The following is a 17,192-nucleotide window of genomic DNA, read 5'->3' on the forward strand; positions in this document are numbered from 1 at the left end:
GCTGGGCTGTGTTCGGGCTGCTCTTCCTGGGATCAGAAGTCCATTGGAGAATATCAATTGCGTTTCTCTGACTCCTCACCTCCAAATCCATTGAATGAGAATTCAGAGGAGGCATAAAGAGAGGACGTGTGAGGAATCAAGGAAATGAGACCCACCCATTTTCACCTCCTACCTTTCCTCTCAGTGCTGAACGGCAGCCAGTCCGTTGTGCCTACAGCCTGTGTTCAGTGAGTCTGATCTGCAGCGGCCACTGACAGACACTACCAGTCAGGATGAGGTGGACTGTGTTGACGCTGATCTGCTGTTCCTGGACTGCACATGGGCTGATCAGGTAAGAACTGAACAGATCCTAAACATTTGTCCTTTGTTTGAAAACCTTTCAAGATACTTGAAAATATTTTTGCCTTACTTGAATATTTATGGTAATGCCTGAGAATCAGGTTCGGATTACAGAACGGGCATGTTCCCAGGGGCCCTTAACCCCAAAAATATATAATCCGTCCAGACCCTGATTAGAATCATTATAAGAAGTAAGTGAGGAATGAAAGAAGCGTTCAATCGGGGACAAATTACCTTCAGCAGTCGAAAGTCTGACTTACTGGTGGATGAAAAAGTTTGACAAGAGTACTGTATCTAAACTAGCTCAGTATGGCCACCAACCTGAGTGTGTTCGGTCCAGGATCCCCCTGCGTCAGATGCTCTCTGTGCGTACCCAGCTGAGAGCCTCCAATCGCCTGGAGGACTTCATGAGGGACCACCAGCCTGATGTGTTCAACCGGAGGTACGCCCAGTGTTACCCCCCTGGTATCCCCTCTCTCAGGCTGGGTAAGAGCAGCGAGAGGCTCTACAACTTCATGGATGTAAGTGGGACTGAATGGAAGTGAATAGCTGTATTGAAGTGTAATAACTGCTGGGTCCCTACCAGGGGACTCTGTTGTGGTGTATTATATGGAGGGAGAAAAAACAACCCTCAGTTTCAGTATATTGAAAAACATTAAAACACGTCTCATATTTTTATGTCGTCACTGTGTTGAAGTCCGACCTCTACATTTCTGAAGACTTGATCAACACACTGTATAGAGTTCAGAATACACGAATGGGAACAAAAAATGCCATTGTATTCCCTGTGTGTGATTGTCCAGGCCCAGTACTATGGACTGATCAGCCTGGGTACCCCGAAACAGAACTTCACCGTAGTGTTTGATACAGGATCGTCTGACCTGTGGGTCCCATCCTCTTACTGCGTCTCAGAGGCCTGTGGTGAGACTTCAGAACACAGCGAGGGATTCACGGAACCTACACCTTAGGGGACAAAATAACTATTTTACAGCAACCTTGTTTATCTGAATGGTACCAAAGAGCCAGATGTATTATGGTCATGTGACATGTACTTACGGGTAAACAGACATTTGTATTTCTGGGCTTAATCCAATCTGTTTTTTTGGGACTGGACCACACTATAAAACAGATTTACCTTCTCCATACTATCGTTTTAGAGTCTGTTCCAAACAGACTAATGTATTCCTGTTTATCTAGAGTCAGTGTTTATCTGCTGACTGTGTGACACAGACAAGAGCAGACTAGCCTCTATAGGTCACTGTGTTCCACCCGCTCTTCTTCTCTCCCTTCCTCCCTCTATTCCTCTGTCTCTCCCTCTCCCTCCTTCCCACTCCCTTCCTCCCTCTGTCTCTCCCTCCCTCCTTCCCTCCCTCCCTACCTCCCATCCTCCCTCTATTCCTCTGTATTTTCCTCTCTCTCTCACTCCCTCTATCCCTCTGTCTCTCTCTCTCTCTCTCTCTCTCTCTCCAGGCATGCACCGCAAGTTCAAGGCCTTTGAGTCCAGCACGTTCATCCACGACGGCAGGATGTTTGGCATCCACTATGGCAAGGGACACATGCTGGGCATCATGGGCAGGGAAGTCCTCAAGGTGACACAATATTCCTAGCCCCTATCCCTGTACTGCCCACTTTCCCAAATTAATTAGAGTGTCATTTCTGTCAGCTCAGCTTCTAGTGGGGATTGTCTAATATGTTGTATTAAACACATATGATATCATTAGATGGTATATATCATTGTCCCCCACGGTGAAATCGGGGAGATGACTGTGGATCTGTCTCCGTTCATACATTAGTCTCATATGCAATGTCAATAACAGCACTGGCACTATTTGAACTAAACGTGGGTGAATGATGGATCTTGCCATAGAGGGGGGGGGGGCTGCATCATTTGTGGGGGGCAACATTGTTTACTGATGCTTTGTTTACGTTAGAAGGTGTAAATGTTTTGAAAGGATTGAGCCGTTGGCTAGTATGACAGCATCACGTATACAATGCAACGTTAACTGGTTTATCAGGTGTGGGATGACATATATACAGTAATTAATTCACCTGACACGTCCCTGTGGTTGTCCAGATTGGCCCGTTGACGGTGAAAAACCAGGAGTTCGGAGAGTCGGTGTACGAGCCAGGTTTTGTTTTTGTCATGGCTAAGTTTGACGGGGTGCTGGGCTTGGGGTATCCCTCCCTGGCTGAGGAACTGGGGACACCCGTTTTCGACAGCATCATGAACCAGAAGTCTGTGGACCAACCCATCTTCTCCTTCTACCTCAGCAAGTAGGTACAGAACACATATACACTACCCAGGACCACAGAGTATATCTGACTGTCTACCCATCATGATGTTGTTATTGATGATGATGATGATGATGATGGTAAAGGACACTACCCAGGACCACAGAGTATATCTGACTGTCAACCCATCATGATGTTGTTATTGATGATGATGATAATGATAATGAAGGTAAATACACTACCCAGGACCACAGAGTATATCTGACTGTCTACCCATCATGATGTTGTTATTGATGATGATTACATTTAAAGGATTTAAAATCAGGACCACAGAGTATATCTGACTGTCAACCCATCATGATGTTGTTATTGATGATGATGATGAAGGTAAATACACTACCCAGGACCACAGAGTATATCTGACTGTCTACCCATCATGATGTTGTTATTGATGATGATGATGATGGTGATGAGATGAAGGAAATACACTACCCAGGACCACAGAGTATATCTGACTGTCTACCCATCATGATGTAGTTATTGATGATGATGATGATGGTAAATACACTACCCAGGACCACAGAGTATACTCTACCCATCATGATGTTGTTATTGATGATGATGATGATGATGGCGATGATGATGAAGGTAAATACACTACCCAGGACCACAGAGTATATCTGACTGTCTACCCATCATGATGTTGTTATTGATGATGATGATGGTAAAGGACACTACCCAGGACCACAGAGTATATCTGACTGTCTACCCATCATGATGTAGTTATTGATGATGATGATGATGGGTAAAGGACACTACCCAGGACCACAGAGTATATCTACCCATCATGATGTTGTTATTGATGATGATGATGATGATGGCGATGATGATGAAGGGAAAGGACACTACCCAGGACCACAGACCTATATCTGACTGTCTACCCATCATGATGTTGTTATTGGATGACATGACCCATGGTCGTTAAACAGACCTCAATCCAGTCAATAAACAGACACTCTAATCCATCATGATGTAATTATTGAAAACATGATGACTCTAATCCAGTCATGGTAAACAGACACTCTAATCCAGGACCACAGAGTATATCTACCCATCATGATGTTGTTATTGATGATGATGATGAACATGGCACTCTAATGATGAATAAATGTCTCACTCTAATCCAGTCAATAAATCAGACTGTCTACCCATCATGATGTTGTTATTGATGAATGATGAGTACAACCCAATCCAGTCAATATAACAGACACTCTACCCAGTCATGACACTGTTCCAGTCATTGAAACATGATGATCTAATGAGTCATTAAACAGACACTCCCAATCCAGTCAATATATCAGACTGTCAACCCATCATGATGTTGTAATCCATGATGATGAGACACTCTAAATACACTAAACAGACACTCAATCCAGTCAATCTGACACTCTACCCAGTCATGATGTTGTTATTGATGAAGATGATGATGATGGTGATGATCATGAAGGCACATCACACTACCCAGGACCACAGAGTATATCTGACTGTCTACCCATCATGATGTAGTTATTAGTGATGATGATGATGGTCAATACACTACCCAGGACCACAGAGTATATCACCCATCATGATGTTGTTATTGATGATGATGATGATAATGGCATGATGATGAAGGAAATCACTAGGACAGTCATTATAATAACTGTCTACCCATCATGATGTTCTTATTGAGTTAATATAAAGGACACTAAATCACAGAGTATAAAATACTGTGACCCATCATGATGTGATTTAATGATGTGATTAAAATCATGACACTTTACCCAGGACCACAGACACAATATCTACCCATCATGATGTTGTTATTGATGATGATGATTGATGGCGATTTGAAGGGAAATACACTACCCAGGACCACAGGCTAATCTGACTAACCCATCATGATGTTGTTATTGATGATGATGATGACAGGTAAATATACAAACCCTTTGACCACAGAGTATAACTGACAGTCTACCCATCATGATTGTTATTGATGATGATGATGATGATGATGATGATGATGGTAAAGGACACTACAGGACTTGCCAGAGTCATATCTACCCATCATCGGTTGTCAATTGATGATGATGATGATGATGGCGAATGATGATGGGGAAATACACTACCCCAGGACCACAGGTCTGACTGTCCCCATCATGATGTTGTTATTGATGATGATGATGGGTAAATATACAACCCAGGACCACAGAGTATATCTGACTGTCTACCCATCATGATGTTGTTATTGATGATGATGATGATGATGATGATGGTAAAGGACACTACCCAGGACCACAGAGTATATCTACCCATCATGATGTTGTTATTGATGATGATAATGATAATGAAGGTAAATACACTACCCAGGACCACAGAGTATATCTGACTGTCTACCCATCATGATGTAGTTATTGATGATGATGATGATGATGATGATGATGATGATGGCCAAGGACACTACCCAGGACCACAGAGTATATCTACCCCATCATGGTTGTTATTGATGATGATTGATGAAAAATACACTACCCAGGACCACAGAGTATATCTGACTGTCTACCCATCATGATGTTGTTATTGATGATGATGATGGTAAAGGACACTAGCCAGGCACACAGACCTACAGGTTACTGTAGGCTAAAACTTGATGTTAATGGTCGGGGAGAGGGGGGTAAATTTAGCCATTTTTTACATTTAGTATTACTCCGTCAAGGGAAATATAGTTTTCTTTCTAACAAAGATATCTACATATATTTCAGGATGTTGTGTATCTCTAGAAACCAGAATTAATGTAAACACTACAGTCTTGAAAACATAGTTTGTCCAGAAAAAGTGGTTTCTTGGCACAATTTACCCCGGTTATGGGGGACATTTTTCAGTTCAGTCATTAAACAGACACTCTAATCCAGTCAATAAACAGACACTCTAATCCAGTCAATAAACAGACACTCTAATCCAGTCATTAAACAGACACTCTAATCCAGTCATTAAACAGACACTCTAATCCAGTCATTAAACAGACACTCTAATCCAGTCAATAAAACAGACACTCTAATCCAGTCAATAAAACAGACACTCTAATCCAGTCATTAAACAGACACTCTAATCCAGTCAATAAACAGACACTCTAATCCAGTCAATAAACAGACACTGTAATCCAGTCATTAAACAGACACTGTAATCCAGTCATTAAACAGACACTCTAATCCAGTCAATAAAACAGACACTCTAATCCAGTCATTAAACAGACACTGTAATCCAGTCATTAAACAGACACTGTAATCCAGTCATTAAACAGACACTCTAATCCAGTCAATAAAACAGACACTCTAATCCAGTCATTAAACAGACACTCTAATCCAGTCAATAAAACAGACACTCTAATCCAGTCAATAAACAGACACTTAATGTGCAGTCAATAAACAGACAAATCCAGTCAATAAACAGACATCTAATTTATCATTAAACAGGACTCTAATCCAGTCATTAAACAGAACTGTAATCCAGTCAATAAACAGACACTCTAATCCAGTCAATGACACTCTAATCCAGTCATTAAACAGACACTCTAATGAGTCATTAAACAGACACTGTAATCCAGTCCTTAAACAGACCTCCCTAATCCAGTCAATAAACAGACACTCTAATCCAGTCTGTAAACAGACACTCTAATCCAGTCATTAAACAGACACTCTAATCCAGTCAGATAAACAGACACTCTAATCCAGTCATTAAACAGACACTCTAATCCAGTCATTAAACAGACACTCTAATCCAGTCATTAAACAGACACTCTAATCCAGTCAATAAACAGACACTCTAATCCAGTCATTAAACAGACACTCTAATCCAGTCATTAAACAGACACTAATCCAGTCTCAAAAGACACTCTAATCCAGTCATTAAACAGACACTCTAATCCAGTCAATAAACAGACACTCTAATCTAGTCAATAAACAGACACTCTAATCCCCCCAATAAACAGACACTCCAATCCAGTCATTAAACAGACACTCTAATCCAGTCAATAAACAGACACTCAGAATCCAGTCATTAAACAGACGTCTAATCCAGACTCTGTCAAACAGACACTCTCAATGCTCAGTCAATGAACCTGCTTTCATCATTAAACAGACACTCTAATCCAGTCAATAAACAGATCTTGGTGTTCTCTGGCAAATGCCAAATCCTAATCCAGTCAATAAAACAGACACCCAATCCAGTGGAGTGAGTCATACCACCCTCATGGAGTCTGTTTCTGACCGTTTGAGCAGACACATGCACATTTGTGGCCTGCTGGAGGTCATTTTGCAGGGCTCTGGCAGTGCTCCTCCTGCTCCTCCTTGCACAAAGGCAGAGGTAGCGGTCCTGCTACTGGGTTGTTGCCCTCGTACGGCCTCCTCCACGTAGCGCCTTCATGCTCTGGACACTACACTGACAGACACAGCAAACCTTCTTGCCACAGCTCGCATTGATGTGCCATCCTGGATGAGCTGCACTACCTGAGCCACTTGTGTGGGTTGTAGACTCCGTCTCATGCTACCACTAGAGTGAAAGCACCGCCAGCATTCAAAAGTGACCAAAACATCAGCCAGGAAGCATAGGAACTGAGAAGTGGTCTGTGGTCCCCACCTGCAGAACCACTCCTTTATTGGGGGTGTCTTGCTAATTGCCTATAAGTTCCACCTGTTGTCGATTCCATTTGCACAACAGCATGTGACATTTATTGTCAATCAGTGTTGCTTCCTCAGTGGACAGTTTGATTTCACAGAAGTGTGATTGACTTGGAGTTACATTGTGTTGTTTCAGTGTTCCCTTTATTTTTTTGAGCAGTGTATATATATTATTATTATTATTTTTTCAATACATTTTGTCTATGGTTTCCTTGAAACAAGTGTGTCTCGACTAATCCCACTCTCCCCTACTGATCTCGAGGAGCAGAATTGATCCATTTTCCCATCGTAATTTGATTGCTTCTGCTTCCAGGAGTAAGATGCCGAGGACCCAGAGGGAGAGTTGCTGCTAGGAGGGATAGACGAGGCGCTCTACAGTGGACCCATCAACTGGAACCCTGTTACCCTGAAGAGCTACTGGCAGATCAAGATGTCCAGGTCAGAACTAGGATAACTCATATCATGTTGTCCCTCGGTCAAACTGGGTCAGAACCAGGATAACTCATATCATGTTGTCCCGCTGTCAAACTGGGTCAGAACCAGGATAACTCATATCATGTTGTCCCGCTGTCAAACTGGGTCAGAACCAGGATAAATCATATCATGTTGTCCCGCTGTCAAACTGGGTCAGAACCAGGATAACTCATATCATATTGTCCCGCTGTCAAACTGGGTCAGAACCAGGATAACTCATATCATGTTGTTCCCCGGTCAAACTGGGTCAGAACCAGGATAACTCATATCATGTTGTCCCTCGGTCAAACTGGGTCAGAACCAGGATAACTCATATCATGTTGTCCCTCGGTCAAACTGGGTCAGAACCAGGATAACTCATATCATGTTGTCCCGCTGTCAAACTGGGTCAGAACCAGGATAACTCATATCATGTTGTCCCCCGGTCAAACTGGGTCAGAACCAGGATAACTCATATCATGTTGTCCCTCTGTCAAACTGGGTCAGAACCAGGATAACTCATATCATGTTGTCCCTCAGTCAAACTGGGTCAGAACCAGGATAACTCATATCATATTGTCCCGCTGTCAAACTGGGTCAGAACCATGTTGTCCCTCTGTCAAACCAGGGGACATATCCACAGTTAGTAGTAGGGCTGCCCACAAGAGTGAGGCAGCTGTTTGATCATTTGATATGGCTGAGAAAAAGGAGAATATTGTGCTGTCCGGTCATCTAGTGGGGAAATGGTGGAATTGTCCCGGATTTCAATTGTGATGCTGTGGGGGAAAACTAAGGGGACGTGGGTGACGTACAAACCAATATTACATTGCAGAATTGGTTAAAAGAAGGTTAGGGTTAAGGTTAGGGTCAGGGTTAAGGGTTAGGTTAAGGTTAGGGGTTTGGTTAAGGTTAGGGTCAGGGTTAAGGGTTAGGTTAGGGATAGGGTCAGGGTTAAGGGTTAGGGTCAGGGTTAGGGTCAAGGTTAGGGTCAGGGTTAAGGGTTTGGTTAAGGTTAGGGTCAGGGTTAGGGGTTAGGTTAAGGTTAGGGTCAGGATTAGGGTCAGGATTAGGGTCAGGGTTAAGGGTTAGGTTAAGGTTAGGGTCAGGGTCAGGGTCAGGGTTAGGTTAGGGTTAGGGTCAGGGTTAAGGGTTAGGTTAAGGTTAGGGTCAGGGTTAAGGGTTTGGTTAAGGTTAGGGTCAGGGTTAAGGGTTAGGTTAGGGTCAGGGTTAAGGGTTAGGGTTAAGGGTTCGGTTAAGGTTAGGGTCAGGGTTAGGGGTTTGGTTAAGGTTAGGGTCAGGGTTTGGTTAGGGTCAGGGTTAAAGGTTAGGGTCAGGGTTAGGGGTTTGGTTAAGGTTAGGGTCAGGGTTAGGGGTTTGGTTAAGGTTAGGGTCAGGGTTAAGGGCTTGGTTAAGGTTAGGGTCAGGTTAAGGTTAGGGTTAGGGTTAGGGTCAGGGTTAAGGGTTAAGGGTTAGGTTAAGGTTAGGGTTAAGGTTAGGGTCAGGGTTAAGGGTTAGGTTAGGGTTAGGGTTAGGGTCAGGGTTAGGTTAAGGTTAGGGTCAGGGTTAAGGTTAGGGTCAGGGTTAAGGGTTTGGTTAAGGTTAGGGTCAGGGTTAAGGGTTTGGTTAAGGTTAGGGTCAGGGTTAAGGGTTAGGGTCAGGGTTAAGAGGGTTTAAGGTTAGGGTCAGGGTTAAGGTTAGGGTCAGGGTTAAGGGTTTGGTTAGGGTTAGTCAGGGTTAAGGGTTTGGTTAAGGTTAGGGTCAGGGTTAGGGGGGTTTGGTTAAGGTTAGGGTCAGGGTTAAGGGTTTGGTTAAGGGTTAGGGTCAGGGTTAAGGGTCAGGGTTAGGGTAAATGTTAAGGGTTAGGTTAAGGTTAGGGTCAGGGTTAAGGGTTTGGTTAGGGTCAGGGTTAAGGGTTAGGTTAGGGTCAGGGTTAAGGGTTAAGGGTTAGGTTAATGTTAGGGCAGGTTTTGGCTCGTCAGGAAGTCAATGGGACGCCGGTCAGAAAAGTCCCTTTCGTCTCATCTTGTTGATGTATCCTAGTAAACCAAAATGGCCGCCAAATTAGAGATTGAATTCTTGTAAAAAGGTCATGTCCCTGTAGTTCTGAACACAGGTTTTCCTCCACCTCTTCCACTGCAGTGTACAGGTTCAGGGAGCCTTGAATTTCTGTCCCCGCGGCTGTCAGGCCATCGTTGATACAGGCACGTCTCTCATCATCGGCCCCAACCGTGACATCCTCGCTCTACAACAGCTGATAGGAGCTACCCCCACCTCCATTGGAGAGGTGATATGATAACGTTAAATACTAATCAAATCCATTTTATTTGTCACATACACATGGTTAGCAGATGTTAATGCGGGTGTAGCAAAATGCTTGTGTTTCTAGTTCTGACAATGCAGTAATAACCAATGAGTAATCTAACCTAACAATTCCAAAACTACTACCTTATACACACAAGTGTAAAGGGATAAAGAATATGTACATAAAGATATATGAATGAGTGATGGTACAGAACGGCATAGGCAAGATGCAGTAGATGGTATAGAGTACAGTATATACATGTAAACAAAGTGGCATAGTTTAAAGTGGCTAGTGATACATGTATTACATAAAGATGCAGTAGATGATATAGAGTACAGTATATACATATGAGATGAGTAATGTAGGGTATGTAAACATTATATTAAGTAGCATTGTTTAAAGTGGCTAGTGATATATTTTCCATCAATTTCCATCAATTCCCATTAATAAAGTGGCTGGAGTTGAGTCAGTGTGTTGGCAGCAGCCACTCAATGTTAGTGGTGGCTGTTTAACAGTCTGATGGCCTTGAGATAGAAGCTGTTTTTCAGTCTCTCGCTCCCTGCTTTGATGCACCTGTACTGACCTCGCTTTCCAGATGATAGCGGGGTGAACAGGCAGTGGCTCAAGTGGTTGTTGTCCTTGATGATCTTCCTGTGACATCGGGTGGTGTAGGTGTCCTAGAGGGCAGGTAGTTTGCCCACGGTGATGCGTTGTGCAGACCTCACTACCCTCTGGAGAGCCTTACGGTTGAGCCTGGGGGCAAGGAGATTAGGATCCGTGTAAGCAGGTCTGGAGCGGAATACATTGAAGTAGTAGAGCAGGGATCCAGGGCAGGGAAGCAGGACTGAGAAGACGAGGGACTGGAGACAGGTACCCGAGTCAGAGCAGACGGGACTGGAGACAGGTACCCGAGTCAGAGCAGACGGGACTGGAGACAGGTACCCGAGTCAGAGCAGACGGGACTGGAGACAGGTACCCGAGTCAGAGCAGACGGGACTGGAGACAGGTACCCGAGTCAGAGCAGACGGGACTGGAGACAGGTACCTGAGTCAGAGCAGACGGGACTGGAGACAGGTACCTGAGTCAGAGCAGACGGGACTGGAGACAGGTACCCGAGTCAGAGCAGACGGGACTGGAGACAGGTACCCGAGTCAGAGCAGACGGGACTGGAGACAGGTACCCGAGTCAGAGCAGACGGGACTGGAGACAGGTACCTGAGTCAGAGCAGACGGGACTGGAGACAGGTACCTGAGTCAGAGCAGACGGGACTGGAGACAGGTACCCGAGTCAGAGCAGACGGGACTGGAGACAGGTACCTGAGTCAGAGCAGACGGGACTGGAGACAGGTACCCGAGTCAGAGCAGACGAGGGACTGGAGACAGGTACCTGAGTCAGAGCAGACGGGACTGGAGACAGGTACCTGAGTCAGAGCAGACGGGACTGGAGACAGGTACCTGAGTCAGAGCAGACGGGACTGGAGACAGGTACCTGAGTCAGAGCAGACGGGACTGGAGACAGGTACCTGAGTCAGAGCAGACGGGACTGGAGACAGGTACCTGAGTCAGAGCAGACGGGACTGGAGACAGGTACCTGAGTCAGAGCAGACGGGACTGGAGACAGGTACCTGAGTCAGAGCAGACGGGACTGGAGACAGGTACCTGAGTCAGAGCAGACGGGACTGGAGACAGGTACCTGAGTCAGAGCAGACGGGACTGGAGACAGGTACCTGAGTCAGAGCAGACGGGACTGGAGACAGGTACCCGAGTCAGAGCAGACGGGACTGGAGACAGGTACCTGAGTCAGAGCAGACGGGACTGGAGACAGGTACCCGAGTCAGAGCAGACGGGACTGGAGACAGGTACCTGAGTCAGAGCAGACGGGACTGGAGACAGGTACCTGAGTCAGAGAGACGGGACTGGAGACAGGTACCTGAGTCAGAGCAGACGGGACTGGAGACAGGTACCTGAGTCAGAGCAGACGGGACTGGAGACAGGTACCTGAGTCAGAGCAGACGGGACTGGAGACAGGTACCTGAGTCAGAGCAGACGGGACTGGAGACAGGTACCTGAGTCAGAGCAGACGGGACTGGAGACAGGTACCTGAGTCAGAGCAGACGGGACTGGAGACAGGTACCTGAGTCAGAGCAGACGGGACTGGAGACAGGTACCTGAGTCAGAGCAGACGGGACTGGAGACAGGTACCTGAGTCAGAGCAGACGGGACTGGAGACAGGTACCTGAGTCAGAGCAGACGGGACTGGAGACAGGTACCTGAGTCAGAGCAGACGGGACTGGAGACAGGTACCTGAGTCAGAGCAGACGGGACTGGAGACAGGTACCTGAGTCAGAGCAGACGGGACTGGAGACAGGTACCCGAGTCAGAGCAGACGGGACTGGAGACAGGTACCTGAGTCAGAGCAGACGGGACTGGAGACAGGTACCTGAGTCAGAGCAGACGGGACTGGAGACAGGTACCTGAGTCAGAGCAGACGGGGCTGGAGACAGGTACCCGAGTCAGAGCAGACGGGACTGGAGACAGGTACCTGAGTCAGAGCAGACGGGGCTGGAGACAGGTACCCGAGTCAGAGCAGACGGGACTGGAGACAGGTACCCGAGTCAGAGAGACGGGACTGGAGACAGGTACCTGAGTCAGAGCAGACAGGACTGGAGACAGGTACCTGAGTCAGAGAGACGGGACTGGAGACAGGTACCTGAGTCAGAGCAGACAGGACTGGAGACAGGTACCTGAGTCAGAGCAGACGGGACTGGAGACAGGTACCTGAGTCAGAGCAGACGGGACTGGAGACAGGTACCTGAGTCAGAGCAGACGGGACTGGAGACAGGTACCTGAGTCAGAGCAGACGGGACTGGAGACAGGTACCTGAGTCAGAGCAGACGGGACTGGAGACAGGTACCTGAGTCAGAGCAGACGGGACTGGAGACAGGTACCTGAGTCAGAGCAGACGGGACTGGAGACAGGTACCTGAGTCAGAGCAGACGGGACTGGAGACAGGTACCTGAGTCAGAGCAGACGGGACTGGAGACAGGTACCTGAGTCAGAGCAGAGACGGGACTGGAGACAGGTACCTGAGTCAGAGCAGAACAAACACTGGAGACAGGTACCTGAGTCAGAGCAGATCTGGGACTGGAGACAGGTACCTGAGTCAGAGCAGACGGGACTGGAGACAGGTACCTGAGTCAGAGAGACGGGACTGGAGACAGGTACTCACATGAGTCAGGTACACAGACGGGACTGGAGACAGGTACCTGAGTCAGAGCAGGATGAGACAGACTGTGGCAGAGCAGATGTAACAACTGAGTCAGAGCAGACGGGGACTGGAGACAGGTACCTGAGTCAGAGCAGTATTCGGCCCTTTGAACTTTGCAACCTTTTGCGGGACTGGAGACAGGTACCTTGAGTCAGAGCAGACGGGACTGGAGACAGGTACCTGAGTCAGAGCAGACGGGACTGGAGACAGGTACCAAAGTCAGAGCAGACGGGACTGGAGACAGGTACCCGAGTCAGAGCAGACGAGGGACTGGAGACAGGTACCTGAGTCAGAGCAGACGGGACTGTAGTGGAGAGAAAAAGCAGCGTGAGGCTTGGGAAAAACAGGATAAGAAAATCTATGCAAGAACAAACAGCTTGAAATGCAGACTGACTGAGTCGAGGCTACGATCTGGCAGTATGGAAGTGGCAGGGCTGAGTATTTGTAGGGTTCTTGATTATGGAACAGGTTGCAGCTGGTGGGAATCTGCGCTGCTTCCAGCACACCTGTCTCCACTCACATAATCACATACACACAGAGAGAGAGGGAGAGAGCACTGGGGAGGGGTGCCAGGTTTAGGGAGGTTCAGGATGAGAAGTAGGTGTGGCAGGAGCAGATGTAACAACTACTATTACTACAGCTACTACTACTGCAAATACAGTGCCTTGCTACTTAACTTTTGCCACTTTCTACTTCTAACTAAAGATATAAAATTGTATTTTTTTGTGAAGAATCCTGCACACATTTCACATTTATTACAAACTATAAACAAATATAAAATTGTACTACTACTTCCTGCTACTACTACTGCTACTACTACTACTACTAATCCTGCTACTACTATGCTACTGAACTGCTGGACTACTACTAATTATTGCTACTACTTTACTGCTTCTACTGCTTTTTAACAAATACTAAAACGGAAAAATTGGGCTGCTACTACTACTACTGCTACTACTACTACTAATCCTGCTTCTATTACTACTACTGCTACTAACCTACTACTACTACTGCTACTACTACTACTGCTACTACTACTACTACTACTAATCCTACTACTACTACTGCTACTACTACTACTACTACTACTGCTACTACTACTACTACTACTACTACTGCTACTACTACTACTACTGCTGCTGCTACTACTACTACTACTACTACTAATCCTGCTACTACTACTGCTACTACTGCTACTACTGCTGCTACTACTACTAATCCTGCTACTATTGCTGCTACTTCTACTGCTTCATCTACTGCTACTACTGCTACTACTACTACTACTACTACTACTGCTACTACTACTATTAGTACTACTGGTACTACTACTACTAGTACTACTGGTGATAGGAGCTGCCCCCACCTCCATTGGAGAAGTGTGCCCATGCCATGCCAGTCTCTGTAGAGTTACAGGGGCTGCACGAGGCTCAGTTCCATTTACATTCCAGTTGATTCAGGAAGTACACTGAAATTCCAATTCTCTTCAATGCTTTTCAATGAGGAAAATGTGTTGCAGTACCTGATTGACTGCGCCCGAATCTCCAGCCTGCCCCAGGTGACCATCACGCTCAACGGGGTGGAATACGTGCTCACTGCTGAGTCCTACGTCAAAAGGGTGGGTACTGGTCCAACACACAGTGAATGAACATGACAAGATTTCGGCATACATACTATTACTGTATATACTTTAACTTGTGTGTGATAATCATTTTAGTATAAATTATAGATATACATTTTTTGTGTCCTACGATAGGCCTGTGTCAAAAAACATGTGGTGGTTATGATTGTTGTCATATTTCTGACACACTCTCTCTGTCCTTTACCCTCCTCCTCTCTCCCTCCTTCTCTCTCCTCCTCTCTCCCTCCTTCTCTCTCCTCCCTCCTCTCTCCTTCTCTCTCCTTCTCCCTCCTTCTCTCCCTTCTCTCTCCCTCCTTCTCTCTACTTCTCTCTCCTTCTCTCCATTCCTCTCCTTCTCCCTCCTTCTCTCCCTCCTTCCTCCTTCTCTCTCCTTCTCACTCACTCCTCTCTTCTTCTCTTTCCTTCTCTCTCCTCTCTCTACTTCTCTCTCCTTCTTCCTCCTTCTCTATACTCCTCTCTCTCCTTCTCCCTCCTTCTCTCTCCTCCTCTCTCTCTCTCCCTCCCCCTCCTCTCCCTCCTTCTCTCTCCTTCTCACTCACTCCTCTCTTTCCTTCTCTCTCCTTCTCTCTCCTCCCTCCTTCTCTCTCCTCCCTCCTCCTCTCCCTCCTCCTCTCTCCTCCTCCCCTCCTCCTCTCTCCCTCCTCCTCTCTCTACTCCCTCCTTCTCCCTCCTCCCTCCTTCTCTCTCCTCCTCTCCCTCCTCCCTCCTTCTCTCTCCTTCCTCCTCCTCTCCCTCCTTCTCTCTCCTCCTCTCTCTCTCCTCCTCTCCTCTTGCTCCTCCTCTCCCTCCTTCTCTCTCCTCCTCCTCCCCTCCTCCCTCCTCCTCCTCTCCCTCCTCCTCTCTCCTCCTCTCCCTCCTCCTCCTCTCCCTCCTCCCTCCCTCTCTTCAGGAGTTGATGGGTGATCATGAGATCTGTTTCAGTGGGTTCCAGGGGGAGGATCTGCACTCCTCAACGGATCCTTTGTGGATCCTAGGGGACGTGTTCCTCTCTGATTACTATAGTATCTATGACCGGGGACAGGACAGGGTGGGCTTCGCTAAGGCCAGACACACACGCTATACAACGTTGGATGCAGAGATGGATAGATAGATGGGAGGTGGGAAGGGTAAATGGAGCGATGGAAGTAGGGAGTCATGGATGGATGGATGATGGAAGGAAGGAAGGAAGGAAGGAAGGAAGGATAGTGGATGAAGCGATGCATGGAATCACCATGCTGCACCTCCTGTCATCATCACGGAGACAGAAGTGCTTCATGGGAAGGCTGAAAGGCTGTCTGTCCAGCATTATCAGTGGCTGTCTGGCATCTTTTGAGAATAATTCATGCATTTTCATTCTACTAAAGTTAATAAATAATTGTTTAAATGCAATCAGGTGTTTTTTTGTTGCATCATTTTGTGAGTGAGTACAATGATTAACAGTGAACGATGACTGAATAAATTATATTTTATTATAAAACAAACATTTGATGTTTATTAGGGTGTCAATTATAATAATGCTGGGTACACCCTTAGAGATCCTGTGAAATGACTCATATTAGGGCACAGCAGGCCGATATGTACTCAGCATGTCAGGGTCGATATGTACTGCATGTCAGGGTCGATATGTACTGCATGTCAGGGTCGATATGTACTGCATGTCAGGGTCGATATGTACTGTACTGTCAGGGTCGATATGTACTGCATGTCAGGGTCGATATGTACTGCATGTCAGGGTCGATATGTACTGCATGTCAGGGTCGATATGTACTGCATGTCAGGGTCGATATGTACTGCATGTCAGGGTCGATATGTACTGCATGTCAGGGTCGATGTGTACTGCATGTCAGGGTCGATATGTACTGCATGTCAGGGTCGATATGTACTGCATGTCAGGGTCGATATGTACTGCATGTCAGGGTCGATATGTACTGCATGTCAGGGTCGATATGTACTGCATGTCAGGGTCATGTCAGGGTCGATATGTACTGCATGTCAGGGTCGATATGTACTGCATGTCAGGGTCGATATGTACTGCATGTCAGGGTCGATGTGTACTGCATGTCAGCAGGGTCTGATGTCATGTACTGCATGTCAGGGTCGATATGTACTGCATGTCAGGGTCGATATGTACTGCATGTCAGGGTCGATATGTACTGCATGTCAGGGTCGATATGTACTGCATGTCAGGGTCGATATGTACTGCATGTCAGGGTCGATATGTACTGCATGTCAGGGTCGATATGTACTGCATGTCAGGGTCGATATG

At 46.4% G+C, this 17,192-nt stretch overlaps 1 protein-coding gene across 1 annotated transcript; it reads left to right on the top strand.

The window, feature by feature from the left end:
• The first annotated feature begins 272 nt into the window (after positions 1–272).
• On the top strand, positions 273–16,092 carry nots (nothepsin). The gene is given in 9 exon segments (XM_064964271.1): positions 273–331; positions 680–860; positions 1,143–1,260; positions 1,810–1,928; positions 2,414–2,617; positions 7,603–7,724; positions 9,879–10,023; positions 14,825–14,923; positions 15,837–16,092. Coding segments are annotated over 9 exon segments (1,248 nt in total). The 3' UTR covers positions 16,038–16,092.
• The last annotated feature ends 1,100 nt before the right edge of the window (positions 16,093–17,192 follow it).

The sequence above is a fragment of the Oncorhynchus masou genome, unplaced genomic scaffold (assembly GCF_036934945.1).
Source record: "Oncorhynchus masou masou isolate Uvic2021 unplaced genomic scaffold, UVic_Omas_1.1 unplaced_scaffold_942, whole genome shotgun sequence".
In the NCBI taxonomy this organism is placed as follows: domain Eukaryota; kingdom Metazoa; phylum Chordata; class Actinopteri; order Salmoniformes; family Salmonidae; genus Oncorhynchus; species Oncorhynchus masou.